We start from the raw sequence: 12973 nt of genomic DNA, 5'->3' as shown, positions 1-12973 counted from the left end.
TAGCAATCTTTACTGAGAATCATTTTCACTGTACAAGCAGATATAAATATGCAACCATAAAACTTTGAGCACACAGTTAGTGTTCAGTAACTAAATGACTCATATGCCAAAGCTTGACGATTTCAGTGGAAAAAAGACATTAACTGTGAAATTATTTGAAAAAAAAAAAGTGGGAACAACACAAATGAACAGGAGAACAAAATAGAAATCCATGCCATTAAATCTGCCTGTCTATAGTACAAAAACAGCCCAGGCTGCAGTAACACTTGGCCAGAGGACATATACTTTTTTTTTTTTTTTTTACTGTCTGTAATTTCCCACAGTAAAGCAAAATGCTTCGCTCAAGAGGTCTGCCATCCACAGCTGGATTTCTCCTTCACTGCTCTAAACATGGAAATTCACTATTAAAAACTGTGGAATGAGCCCGTCAGTGGTGACGTGTCCTCGGGTCAGGAGCAGGAGTGAAGTCGGTACTGTGGAACCTCTGATAATGTTTGTGCCCTGATGGGATTTTAATAGCATTTTTCTTGCCGACATTAGTGCCCATCAGCTGCTGAGCGCCTTCTGGCTTCACTACATGCGGATGTTGGGGAGAAGATGAAGCTACCTGATGCTTTGTCCAGCAAAGACGCCTAATTTCAGAAATGCTACAGAGGGTCAGAGTGGATGGGCTTTTCAGTCTCATTTATTGATTCCTCTTGATTCATGATTAATTACGAGTGTTGCCTCTTACAAGTGGATTAATAAAATTAGCAACATTTTTTCCCCATTCCCAAAACACAGATATGTAAATACTAACTTGTGGCCCATCCATCGCTGAAGTCACGGCTCTCTAAAACCTTCACTCGTGTCACCTGCATTGGGAGAGATGGGGCTTAGTATGTTTGTGCCCAGTCCAGAAATTACTGCAGCCTTCGCTTCTCAGTCCCAGGCTTGAAAGGCGTTAGGCATTGGGGGGGGGGGGCTTGGCCAAGGCTTCAGGTGGGGAGGAGGTGGGGAGGAGTGCAATCACCGGTCCAGTGGGGCGTGGGGAGGGGGGGTCAGTCACAAGGCTCCAAACAGAAGGGTCAAAGGTCAGGAGTATATACACAGGATGGGTGGGAGCCTTTACTGCCGACTCTTCAGGGAATCTACCAGCCTGTGAGGACAAAGAGAGAGAATCCAAATCAGCCTCAATAAACACAAAGAACAGATAACGTGTTGTGCAACATGTTCTAAATGTGAACAAATACTGAAGACAGTGAGTAATCAAGTGTAATAAATATTCTATGAGCCCTCACTGACATGGCTGGTGTGCTCACTGTTGACTGAGAGCTTTTAACAAAGTACAAATGTTCAAAATTAAAATAAAAATCTCTCACACCAGCAGATATCTAATAGTTATCTTGAAACGGTTCTGAAGTAGGAAAAAACTAAACACCCTGACTCATTTGTTTCTATATATAATGAGTATGGTAAAGCCTACCATTCCATTGCCTCATCCAGGCCGATGTCCTTTGTGGCCGAGGTCTTGAAAATCTGCCATTTTCTGTCTTTGAGGGCGGGAAGGCCCAGAGCGTTGGCCACCTCGGTGGGTGTCATTGCCTGGTCCATGTCCTGTTTGTTTGCAAATACCACCAGGATGGCTTTCTTCAGCTCCTCCTCCTGAATAACACACAGAACTACGCTGTAAAAAGTATACATTGTGACATCTTGTCAAAATCAAGCTAGAAATGCCCCAGATTTGCCAAGTGGCAGCTAAAAAACAGCTGAAATAATTTGGATCTTATAAGCAACTAAATACTTGATTGTGAAATGTAACCACTTTGAAATACATGATGTTAAAATAGAAATAACTCAATGTATAGATTTGAGATATGTTACTGACATAACCATCTGTCTGAATCTGAATTTATGTGCTATGAAATCTCTTTTTTTCAAGAAAATAATTTGATCCACACCAATTCTTATAGAGATATTACTACTAAGTTTCCAAGTATCTTGTCAGTGTTGGACACAAAGACTCAATGATGACAGTAGAAGAACAGGGACATAAAAATCTGTAGAATAATTTCACTCTAGACATCCTACAGACCTGCTGCTAGCATGATGGTTCCTGCTTGTGCTGAGAAATCCTCACATTCGATGTTTGTAGGTGGTGGTTGAGAAGAAGCACACTTACCTCCAACATGGCCACCAGTTCAGACTTCGAGATGCCCATCCTGTCTCGGTCACTGCTGTCAACGACATAGATGACCGCATCTGTGTTTGAGTAATAACACCGCCAGTAGGGCCTGTCAAGCAGAGGGGTTAAGATAAGTTAGGGGTGAAAACACATCGACTCCCGGGAGCTGCACAGCACAGCCGCTTCCACCTACCTGATACTCGTCTGTCCTCCCAGATCCCACACCTGGAACTTCAGATTCTTAAATGTGACTGTCTCGACGTTGAAGCCGATCGCTGCGCAGAGAGAGATCCAAATGGGTGCAGTGAGGCCACAGAACATCATCATGGTGATTATCAGCATGTGGAATGTGATTATGACATGCACGCAGACGGTGCTTAGTCTCTATTCTCAGGCTATGTAATGTAGCATGAACAATTAAATTTGAATATTTTTTAGGGTCACAATACTGTAATAGTGTATTTGATAAGTCTGTAATCTGTCCCTTTTGAGTAAAATTAATTTTCTCTAGAACTAATTGGTCATGGTTAACTTCATTATAAATCTTCATATCTATAGCATTCTGTCTTTGTTCTAAATATATGATGCTCCACAATGATCCTCAAATCAACGTACCAGTGACACACAGTGTAAATAAACATTCAAAATAATGAGGAAAAGACTCCTAAAGTTGTGCAATCAAATGCACACACACTTCTGATCAGGCTACATGCTGCCAAGAAAATGTTTGAAAACCACAAATAAACTTTCTCCTTTTATCACAGCTGTCCTCACTGACATTAGCCAACTGTTGGTTTGTTTGGCCACATACATAACATGGCTAAATACTGCATTAGCTTCCTCTCCAGTCAAAGCCCTGATGTGTCAAAGAGGAATGCTGCCTAGACTGGTTGTCTGTGGTTACCAAGTCTCTCCGTGTAGAAGCATTTCCCTGCAGGATCCCATTTACAAGGTTGTTCTCATACCACTATGGTAAAAATAGTGCATTTGATGAACTGGGTATTTAACTGAAACATATGGAAATAAAGAAAGAGAGCAAGCCAGTACATACTGGGGATTGTGGTCACCACCTCTCCAACCTGCAGCCGGTACAGAATGGTGGTTTTTCCTGCGCCGTCCAAACCCAGGATCAAAATCCTCATCTCCCTGGTGCCAAACAGGCCCGAGAAGAGATTTGAGAAGAAACCACCTGGAGAACAGACACACAGAGGGGGAATGAGTGCTGAGAAAAACAGCTTTTATCATGTGTATAGATAGAAAATGTGATTTTGATCATTTATCAACTAAAGCAGCAAACATCTGTGTGTCATCTTCGTCATTAATTAAATACTCTGGCGTGCACATTATTTAGGACTATAATGAACAGCTATGGGCACTTTTCACAGTTTAGACTTTGTGCAAACTTAATGGCTCCAAAAGTCATAACATAACAGTTCAATCGATGGTTAATCAACTGTTAAAATAGCAGCAAAGGTTACTCCTTGATGAATAACAGAAATATGGAAGAATGAGCTTTCCTCGCACTATTTAAAACTCAGCTCTGTTGCTGACTTGAACAACAGTGGCCTCCTTCACTGCCACTCAGGTGGTTGAGCAAGTTGGCTGAGGTTAGCTTAGCTGCACTAACCAGCGCTGAGGGCATAATTAAGGCGTGAATTAAGTGAAGAGGGCTTCATGTCTTGTGTCCTTGACGCCAATATGTAGATATGATAAAAGAACAACAGCTGAATAGCTTGGAAGGGAAATGTTTAAGCAGCGTGCACACCAAAAGCATATGGCATTCGCTGTAAATAGCTAACGTTAGCTAGGTAGCTAGCTAGCTAACGGTAGCTGCACTGCGCCTTAAATGGAGCAGGTAGACACAAAACAGAGATATACCAATATAAGTAGTTATTCACACACACTTAAAGAATAAATACACACTTTAATCAGCGATAGCTAAAACACTCACCCATTTTTATAAGACTACGCTCCTTGTATCAGCGGCACAGCAGCAGGTTGGACAGAGACCTTCTTCCGTGTGGCTGACGTGTCACTGAACGACGTCACCGACTCTGGCTTTGATTTTGTTTCACAACATTCAACACGTTAAAAAACAACGGGCCATTAAACTGTTAAATTAACTGATGATGAAAAAATTAAACAAGATATTTGACATATTAATAGTTATTTTTAATTAATTAGACATTAATTGTGGGCGCGCTGCTTTATTAAAACATTGTTTTTAATTTAGACGAAAGTGCTGTTTGTGAAGAGAAGCTTCAGATTCTTCCTGACGCCGTCGTTACGTGGTGCGTTCAAGACGCCAAAGCAAAATGCGTGTTCCCAACTGTTCAGCAGCTATTCCTAATAAAGAGAATGTGACAGCGGCTGGTGAATTGTTTTGAATGCAGCTTAGATGAGACGAAGGAGTTGCCCTCTCTGAACAGCATCAAATTTATGATCACTTCAGACAAGAAAGATTATAAAGATAGATGTGAAATCTGCAACGCGCAACGTTAATCTGATGCAAAATGGAGCCATTTTAAACAGTTTAGGTTAACTTTGCAATGTGGGAATCGCTCTGAGGTGTAATTATCCACGGATGGACCTGGTGCCCGTCGGCTGAGACATCATTTACAATCCGCGGTGAGACTGACGAGGAGGGACCGCCGACAGGATGGTGGAGCGGTCGGATCGAGCCCCTCTGCTGGACTGGGAGGAGGTTCCGTCCGCGGAGAAGCCCGGCGGAGCGGCGCCGGTGCCTGCACACGCCAAAGACCGTCTGGCGAGCCCCTCCAACAGTCGTGCCTCATCAGGATGCACCGCGCCGGGGTTTGGGTGGAGCAGCAGTCCGGGGGGTCCCACTCCCAGCAGGTCCAACGCAGACGGCTGCAGCGCCCCGCCCGCGACCTCCACCGCCCCGCCGGCCAAGGATGAAGCGCTGCGCCCCGACAGCGAGGAGCATCTCTCGGATTCAGGATCGAGGGAGGTGCCGCTGGAGGACAGGATGGTGAAATGGGAGGAAAAGGACCAGATTGTGTCGGTCTTTGTGGTTACATTCAATACCAGATCAGGTGAAGCATAAAACATGCATCGCTTTTGTTGGATTAAATACAAGATGTGTGCAGGATGATGTTGGCAGACAGGAAAGGTAAAATAGGTGAAGCCTGCCTCGTTTAGTGGAAGCAGTCGCTGTCTCTGACGCCCTGTTTGTACCAAGTGTGCAGAACCTTCTCCTACAGGTGTGGCTTTTTCTCATCTGGCCATAAGTTTAGAGACATGACAGAAAGCCACGAGGCCCCCTGGGGTCTTACTACAGAACAGACATGTTAAAATGTCAGGATGAGTTATGTGATGGGGGATCAATCAGCTGGTTGTTTCTGCAGAATGGGCCTATACATTTTTAATGAGGAGCATGGTGAAGACAGGATGAGCTTCTGGGAAATAGCAGCCACACAGGTTAATTAATGACCTATTAATGATTGATTTCAAAAATATGTTATTACAAAACCATGTTATTGGGTGTCTCAGATGAAAGAGAAAACCTGAGTTGATTCCCTACAGAGTGCAGCTGAGAGCAGGAGAACAGGGTGACGGACAGGTTATAATAAAGTCACAGAAAAAGGCCTCAATTTGAAGCCAACAAATGAGACTCCGGGTGAAGACACACTGGGATCAGTTCCTGCTCTGCACGGTCAATATTGTTAGCCCGGACTCTCAGTCCTCTAATGAGCTGCTGCCACATGTTTCCTGAATGCCAGAGCCAGGATTCACAGGGTGGCTCGTGATAACATAACCACACATCATGGCTCACAGTGGACTGGCATCTGTGGTATGAAATATTACAAGACAGCTGGCTATGGCTCATCTCACAGAGGAAAACATACACGTTTATTCAGCGTATTAATAAACGTTTTCATATTTGAATTTTACAAACAACTAATATGAAACTGTGTGCAACAAATTGGACAGGGCTGTAGTATTTTTGTGTTTACACCAGAAGGAGAAAGACGTGCAACAAAAGACACCAACACATCCACATGATGCCTTTTTTTTAAAGCTAACAAATTAGGCTTTAAAATGTACGAGCAGATTTCAGAGCCTGTTCTGCTCTAGAGGATGTGGAGGACTAATTAGAAAAGGACTAGGATTCATTTTAGTCACCAATCAGAGCTGATTTTATGCTCTTGTTCACAAATGGGGTTTAAATGGGGTCTTTTTTTTTTACCATTGCAACTAGAAGTGGTGTTTTTATTCCGGTCTGTCAGTAGCTTTGATGGGCACTTTGCACTGCAGGATACTTAAAGCTTAATACTTGAAGTCAGTAACAGCTGTCAAAGTGGCAATGGAGCATCTCTGGTGTTCGGCCGCAGGTGGATGATGCAGACCTGTGAAGCTCAATCAAATCAACTCACATTTCTGCAGGAACTCCACCGACTGGATACATGCAGCTAATGATTAGACAGAAAACCACACCGGCTGAGTCACCTTCTCTGTTTCCCTGCTCCTATCAGACCTTATTTGCTCAGCTGCAGCTCGGCGTTCAATAAACACATAATGAATTTCAAATCCAGTCGGGGCTGTGTCACTGTTATTTCATGAGCATGAAATGAAGAGTCGATAATATATTTACCGGCTGGTCTTGTATCAGCGCTTGTCTGCTTGCCTGCTCGTTGTAACGCTACCTCTCTGTCTGTTGTGTGGGTGTGATAGGAAACATGCTGGAGTGGTGTTTACCCAAAGACATGGACCTGGAGGGAGTGGAGTTCAAAGCCATCGCCAGCGGCTCCCACAGAGTCACCACAGACTTCATGTGAGTGTGTGTGTGCATGACCAGCACACATATTTTGCACAATGGAGGAAGTTGTTCACCTTCTTTATAACATGAAGGGCACAAACAAGTGGAGGAAGCAAATTTAGAGTATTAGGATGCGGCCCATGTCTTCCTCCTGGCAGGACAGACCGACGGAAAGCGTTGCCTGGCAAAAAAAAAAAGCCCAGCCATCTGGCAGTGTCTTTGCTTTTCGTGACTCATGGCTTCGTCTCTCTCCCTCTAACTCTCTCTCTCTCTCTCCTCCATCCTCAGCTACTTCCGGAAGGGCTCCTACTTTGGCCTCGCCTGCTTCGCCAACATGGCGGTGGAGAGCACGGTGGAGAGGGGTGCGAGGATGAAGTCGGTAGGGATCCTGTCTCCCTCCTACACCCTGCTCTACCGCTACATGAGCTTCCTGGAGCACCAGGTCAGGTAAGAGAGGTGGTCCGCTCACGCACGGCAGCAGCTGTCACTTCCTGCAACCAATAAATCAGTTCCTTTCAGGCACAATTTCCCAACAGCCCGAGGTGAAGACTTCAAATTGCTTGTTTTGGCTACACCGAATCCTAAAGATATTCAGCCGTCACCATGATGTCCATTTAGCACAATGCGCCTCCCTTTTTGTCCTATTGCACCAGAAGGACTCCCCATGTTGATGTAAAGATAAGATTTTCCTTTATTAGTCCCACGACGGGGAAAATTAAAAGTGGAGATTAGATAGATAGAAATACTTTACTGATAATACCCTTGATGAATTCTGGTGTTACAATAGCACAGAAAGTTAAAGTGACCACCACCATGAATACAAACAACTAAGCAAAATAAACATGTACAAAATGTAAGTAAAGGTAATAAATGCAATGTAAGACCTCATGTGTGAGAAGGAAATCAGCACATTTTGGTTCATAAATAGCTTAAAATGATTATGACTGATTATAATTTTCTTCCCAGTTAATTTAATCTTGCACTCGTGGATCGTCACGCGATCGCTAATCATTTTAACCCTCCTTAAAGTTAGTTAGGGCTCCAAAAAATGACTCCTTACAATAGTTAATTGTTTTTCACGAGGGAGATACTAGACTCCACTTTTGTGATTGCTGTAAGGATGTTAAGTTTGGTGAGAAATGTTAAGCAAAGTATAAAAAACACTTTCTATACTGGTGCTGATCCAGAGAAGCACTTATCTTGTAAGAGGCTTCAAACATCAGTTCAAATATGGCCCCTCGGGGCAACTGTGGCTTTTTGACTCCTCTTAACCTCACTCCTCTCCTCTTTCCCCTCATCTCAAAATAGACCACTCTCACACTTTCCACGACTCCCGTTGTCCCTTTCTCGAGCCTTAGATCTCCTTCCACCACACCACGCTTCCATTATGTTTACACCCCATTAGTAATTTTGCTCTTGCAGACAGGCCTCGGCGTGACATCCCAAGATGTGTCACACCCCTGTCACACTTGCTCATGAACACAGCTCTCTCTCTATATTCAGCCCCTCTTCCTCTTTGCTTTCCCTGATCCTCCTTTCTTCCCCCTCTGTGGTTCCCACACTCTGGCCTCCAGTCACACAGCCGTGCTCCTTACTCATCATTCCCCGCGTAGCTCGCTCCAGATACCTCATCTGCTGACTGCTTTGGCATGAAAGACGCACTGTTGGTCATGAGGTGGTTAAGATGTTCAGGAATTTATGGAGACTTTCCCCCTGTTCCTCCCTCCGTCCCTCCGTCCCTCCTTACCTCCATTTCTGATTTAACATTAAAAATCGTCACATTTTGTCGCCACAATCTGAGCTTTACTATGTTAAGCAGCTGTTTTTACTCCGCGCTTTGGTAGCATATTTTTCCCAGACTCACATCCAGACCAATGAATATCGGTGCCACTTCAATTTAGTCCAGTCTATTGTTACTGAATGAGGGTTTCCAGGCCAAATTCATTTGTATTACAAAGAGCTGCAGCTGATTGTTTCACTGTACTGTTTCTGCACTAATTAGCAACTGTTAACCACATGCATTCCACATTTTAAAACCAGAATGGCTCTCTGTGCTGAACAGTGCAATCCAGGCTATTTTGAAAATATAGGTAAAGTTATGTTTGTTCCACACAAAGAGGTGAAACCACCTAATGCAACGGCAAGACTGTTCTGAGCTGCTGAGCGGAGACAAGACACACATGCACTTCTAAACAGGAGCATGTGCTTTGTAAAGTGTTTACTTTTTATCCATTGTGTGCATTTCCTTTTAAAAATGAAGTGGGATTGATTGGAATAGTTTCGATTAGCTGTATTGTGATTGTAGTTTTTTGCACCTTGCTTAAGAAAATTCTGCTCATATAATTGTGTAGATTTTATTTTAAGGTCTTTTCTAGTTTTAATGCCTGTTTTTTTTTTTTTTTTTGTCCTTCGATCCAGGCTCCAGCTTCAGTCCCCTGGCCACTACTCCCCCCTGGAGGCCTTCTATGAGGACAAGAGAGCACTTCTGCCCCCCAGCGGTGATGGGGTGGTTACTGCATGTCCAGCCAATGCCTGGGGAGTTGCAATCAACCACAGCATGCACCCAGAGATGAAGGTAGGAGGAGCATTTCCTCTTCTACACCTATGTCAGCTGGTGTCTTTGGCTGTGAAGATTAGACTGTATTAGTAGCAGTGTAGTGACCTCTGTGTTTGAATCCCTCTGGCCCAGATCACCCACCCTGCAGGCTGCATGTCCCAGTTCATCCGCTTCTTTGGGGAGCAGATCATGGTGCTGTGGAAACTGGCTCTCCTCCGCAGACGCATCCTCATCTTCTCCCCTCCACCCGTGGGTGTGGTCTGCTACAGAGGTAAGAAACATGGATTTATTCACAAGCGCTTGAGTAGCTTGATTCCATAGTTTTTTTCCATTTTAGGAATCAAGCATATTCTTTTCCTTGCCTAGAGTCAGATTGATGACACCCTCATGTCTGTCTGATCACTATGAAGCAGCAGCTGGTTAGCTTAGCTTAGCACAAAGACTGGAAACGGGGGGAAACAGCTAGCCTGGTTCTGTCTGAAGGTTCCAAAATCCACCTACCAGCACCCTTAAAGCTCATTAATTAACTAACTAATGTTGTATCTGCTTATTTAAATCTGTACAAAACCTGTAAAATTGACAATGTTGTCATTGAACTTTGGTCTTTATGCTAAGCTAATGGTGCTACAGCTCCAGCTTCACATCGAATAGACAGATCTGACTCTTGGTAAGATAGTGAAACAGTGTATTCCACAAAATGTCAAATTGTTCCTTCAATTTAAAAAACAATGATATTTTAATGTTTTTAGTTAAAGTTTAAACATGTTTTTATAGCTGACGCCCTTTAATCTTACTCAGAGAACTGTCCTTTATTAATTCATTGTATCAGTATTGGATTTTAGTTTCCTTTCCAGGTTGCAGCAGTGTCTGGACAGCCTACACATCATGCACACTTTCACATCTTATGTCGCTCTTTCTCTCCCACACTCGTGCATCATTTTTCTGATTTCACCCCCCACCCCTCTCAGTGTACTGCTGCTGCTGCCTGGCAAACATCTCCATCCCTGGGATCGGCGTGGCTGTGCCCGAGTTCCGGCCCTTCTTCTACGTTAATGTGGCCGATATCAGCGCCCTGGAGAACGAGCTCTCCTACGTAGCGTGTAAGTGGTTGCTCCAGTCATGTTAACATTTGTTAGAGGTCCTATTACAAAAAAAAAAAAGGACTAGCTGGTTGAATACACGTCTCCTGTATCTCAGATCTTAGAGATCCTGTGTGTGGTTGGATTCCTAGGTACTACTGAGAAGATCTTTGAGGAGAAGAAGGATCTGTATGATGTGTATGTAGACAATCAGAATGTAAAGACCTACAGAGACGGACTGAAACCTCTGCTCCGCCTCAGCACTGCAGACAGGGAGAAGTATCGCAAACTGACCGAACAGAGGTAGGTAACCCTGTCAGTGACTGCAGGACTACTGCTTGCACAATAGTTACCACAGTGGTAATCAAAGGCTAAGGCTGGTGTAGGTTTATACTTTTCTTACATCAACAACACCCATAAAAAGACCAAAACTATCAATGAATGTAGGCGACTCAAACATATTTCTACTGAAGCCAAAGTTTGATAGATCTTCTTCCTCTGTGCCACAGAGGAAAAGTATCTATCCTAGCAGTTATCCAACTAAAAGCTCATGCAAATGCACTGAAGTTAAAGTATCTCATATCTAGGTATAAATCACAGAGAGCACTCTCTCCTGTAGGTTTTCTGCCTGAAATAAACTGTGTGTCTGTGCATGTAGGCAGATGTTGCTGTACTCCCAGGAGGAGAATGGAGACTGTGTGTCCAGTGAAGAGGATCTCTTTATTCTGTAAGTAAAACACGATTCATTTAACCAGCCAAAGGAGGAGTAACCACTGATTAACCACTGTGCCCAGAGCACACATGACTTGATCTTTTTATGAGGGTCTTGGAAAGAAGTCCCGTCACAGTGGCAGCTTAGAAACTTAAAATTGAATCAAGGAGGTAATGAGCCCGACAGAATCCCCCTGATCTTTCTCCACCTCTCGCTGTCGCTGCAGTTATTAAAGGGGGATTGTGCTTTTTCCTTGTTATACCTGCTGCTGCTCAGCATAAAGATGTGGAATTATAACCACAGGAATGTGGGAGGAAATGGAAAAAGTCACCTTTGCATATACTTTCTAAACTGTGAAGAAATGTAATAGATCTCAAACTACCACCTTCCCTCTAAATCTCAACACATGCAGGTTTTTCCTGGAGCAGAACAACAGGATTTTCCAGACCCTCAGTGAGGTTGCAGCGAGCCCTGATCCCACGCTGACCCCGGAGAGCGTCAGGGCCATGGGTCTGGATCCCCATGGAGACAGGCTCTTCCTGCTCCACCTGCTGGAGATCTACGGCTACGACACCCTGCTGGTGTCGGAGCAGCTGTGCTGCAGTTGAGAGACAACAGACGTCAGATCTTCACCACCACTGGTTTTAAAAAGGGGGTTGAGCCGTGAGTGCTGCACTACTGGCTTCTTGGAGGCTTCGGGACTGTTTGAGCCTCCAGGAATTTCTCTGGTATAACTTTTTTGTTGTTTAACTCCCCGTGTGTCTTATGTTCACCGTCTCAACCTGATGGCAGGAGCAACAGTAACGGCCAACTCTCATGTATTATAACCAAGAGTCTTGAGGTCAGTTCTACTAGCGACAGCCTCAGGTAGATAAACTCACCCTCAAGATGGATTACTCACCCTTGGCTGACTCTGGATCTTGTACAGCTGCCGTATTTCAACACTGAGACATTTTGAAAGCAAAAGGATGGCAGGTCAAAATGATGAGAAGATCAAATTACTACTTAAGAAGTAAAGGGAACTGTACTTGGACATCAAGTTGAAGGACGATGAAGCCAGTGATTTGGAGATTCTCAGTGAACAAAACACGCCCAGAGGAGTAATGTATGAGAGTGAAAAAGCCCCCCTGTAAATAACCCAGTTTTTGTTCTTCATGTACAGTGTGTCAGCGTACGTGTGGTATGGGGTCCGCCTGTCTGCCAGTGTTGCTATCCTTGTATCAAGTGCTGGATTTAAACATCTCATTTTTAAGCCTCTAGGTCCAAATCAGGGCCTCCTTCCTTGAAATTTAACTAATGTCTCCACAAGCAGGTCAAACCACCTTTGTCTTGAAGAGCCATGTCTGTACGCACTGCTGTTTAAGTGGCTCTTAACGTTAAATGACAAACTGGTCAGTTATCATGTTAAGACTCACTATTTTTGGCCTGAGCTAAGACCAAATCAGATTTTCTAATGATGTCCACGTGGAGATAGAAGCTATTTAAAATGCAGCCGGGCCGTCAGCCGGGTCTGCAATTTAGAGGAATAAGCTGTTACACAAAGAGCACTGTTTATCTTCAATGCTTTTCTCAAATGTCTACTTTGTGTTCGCAGCTCTAGTATGAAGACAAAGACAGGCCTTCAGGGGGCGAGTTCACAGCTTCAGAGGATTCTCTCAAGTCAGAGACACCAAGTCGATTT

The 12973-nt window shown here is 44.0% G+C and overlaps 2 protein-coding genes across 3 annotated transcripts; one reads left to right on the top strand and one right to left on the bottom strand.

Annotated features, from left to right (window-relative positions):
• Window positions 1–667: 667 nt before the first annotated feature.
• Window positions 668–4192, bottom strand: arl1 (ADP-ribosylation factor-like 1). Its single transcript, XM_070854012.1, has 6 exons — window positions 4116–4192; window positions 3216–3353; window positions 2358–2439; window positions 2162–2273; window positions 1466–1644; window positions 668–1138 (listed from the first exon to the last, which is right to left on the bottom strand). The coding sequence occupies exons 1-6, from the start codon at window positions 4117–4119 to the stop codon at window positions 1108–1110; spliced, it is 546 nt and encodes a 181-aa protein (XP_070710113.1). The 5' UTR covers window positions 4120–4192; the 3' UTR covers window positions 668–1107.
• A 360-nt stretch (window positions 4193–4552) lies between these two features.
• Window positions 4553–11950, top strand: LOC139222040 (DENN domain-containing protein 11-like). 2 transcript variants are annotated; one of them, XM_070854010.1, is made up of 9 exons: window positions 4553–5220; window positions 6860–6959; window positions 7233–7391; window positions 9363–9519; window positions 9634–9772; window positions 10470–10601; window positions 10733–10883; window positions 11239–11307; window positions 11705–11950. In XM_070854010.1, the coding sequence occupies exons 1-9, from the start codon at window positions 4824–4826 to the stop codon at window positions 11898–11900; spliced, it is 1500 nt and encodes a 499-aa protein (XP_070710111.1). In that variant the 5' UTR covers window positions 4553–4823; the 3' UTR covers window positions 11901–11950. The 2 variants fall into 2 exon arrangements, with proteins under 2 accessions (XP_070710111.1, XP_070710112.1); XM_070854011.1 differs by lacking the exons at window positions 11239–11307; window positions 11705–11950 and adding an exon at window positions 10957–11032 and having other exon boundaries at window positions 10733–10895.
• Window positions 11951–12973: the final 1023 nt, after the last annotated feature.

The sequence above is a fragment of the Pempheris klunzingeri genome, chromosome 22, assembly GCF_042242105.1.
Source record: "Pempheris klunzingeri isolate RE-2024b chromosome 22, fPemKlu1.hap1, whole genome shotgun sequence".
NCBI classification, from domain to species: Eukaryota; Metazoa; Chordata; class Actinopteri; order Acropomatiformes; family Pempheridae; genus Pempheris; species Pempheris klunzingeri.
The sequence above is the reverse complement of the archived record's forward strand: the minus strand, read 5'-3'. Positions and strand labels throughout refer to the sequence as shown.

Excerpts from the sequence above, each read along its gene's own strand:
- arl1 (XM_070854012.1), bottom strand. Across the intron at positions 2,274-2,357 it reads GGAGGACAGACGAGTATCAG|GCCCTACTGGCGGTGTTATT; the intron begins GTAGGTGGAAGC and ends TCTGCTTGACAG. Across the intron at positions 1,139-1,465 it reads CTGGATGAGGCAATGGAATG|GCTGGTAGATTCCCTGAAGA; the intron begins GTAGGCTTTACC and ends TTGTCCTCACAG.
- LOC139222040 (XM_070854010.1), top strand. The coding sequence starts at position 4,824 with ATGGTGGAGCGGTCGGATCGAGCCCCTCTGCTGGACTGGGAGGAGGTT. Across the intron at positions 6,960-7,232 it reads AGAGTCACCACAGACTTCAT|CTACTTCCGGAAGGGCTCCT; the intron begins GTGAGTGTGTGT and ends CTCCATCCTCAG. Across the intron at positions 10,884-11,238 it reads CGCAAACTGACCGAACAGAG|GCAGATGTTGCTGTACTCCC; the intron begins GTAGGTAACCCT and ends CTGTGCATGTAG.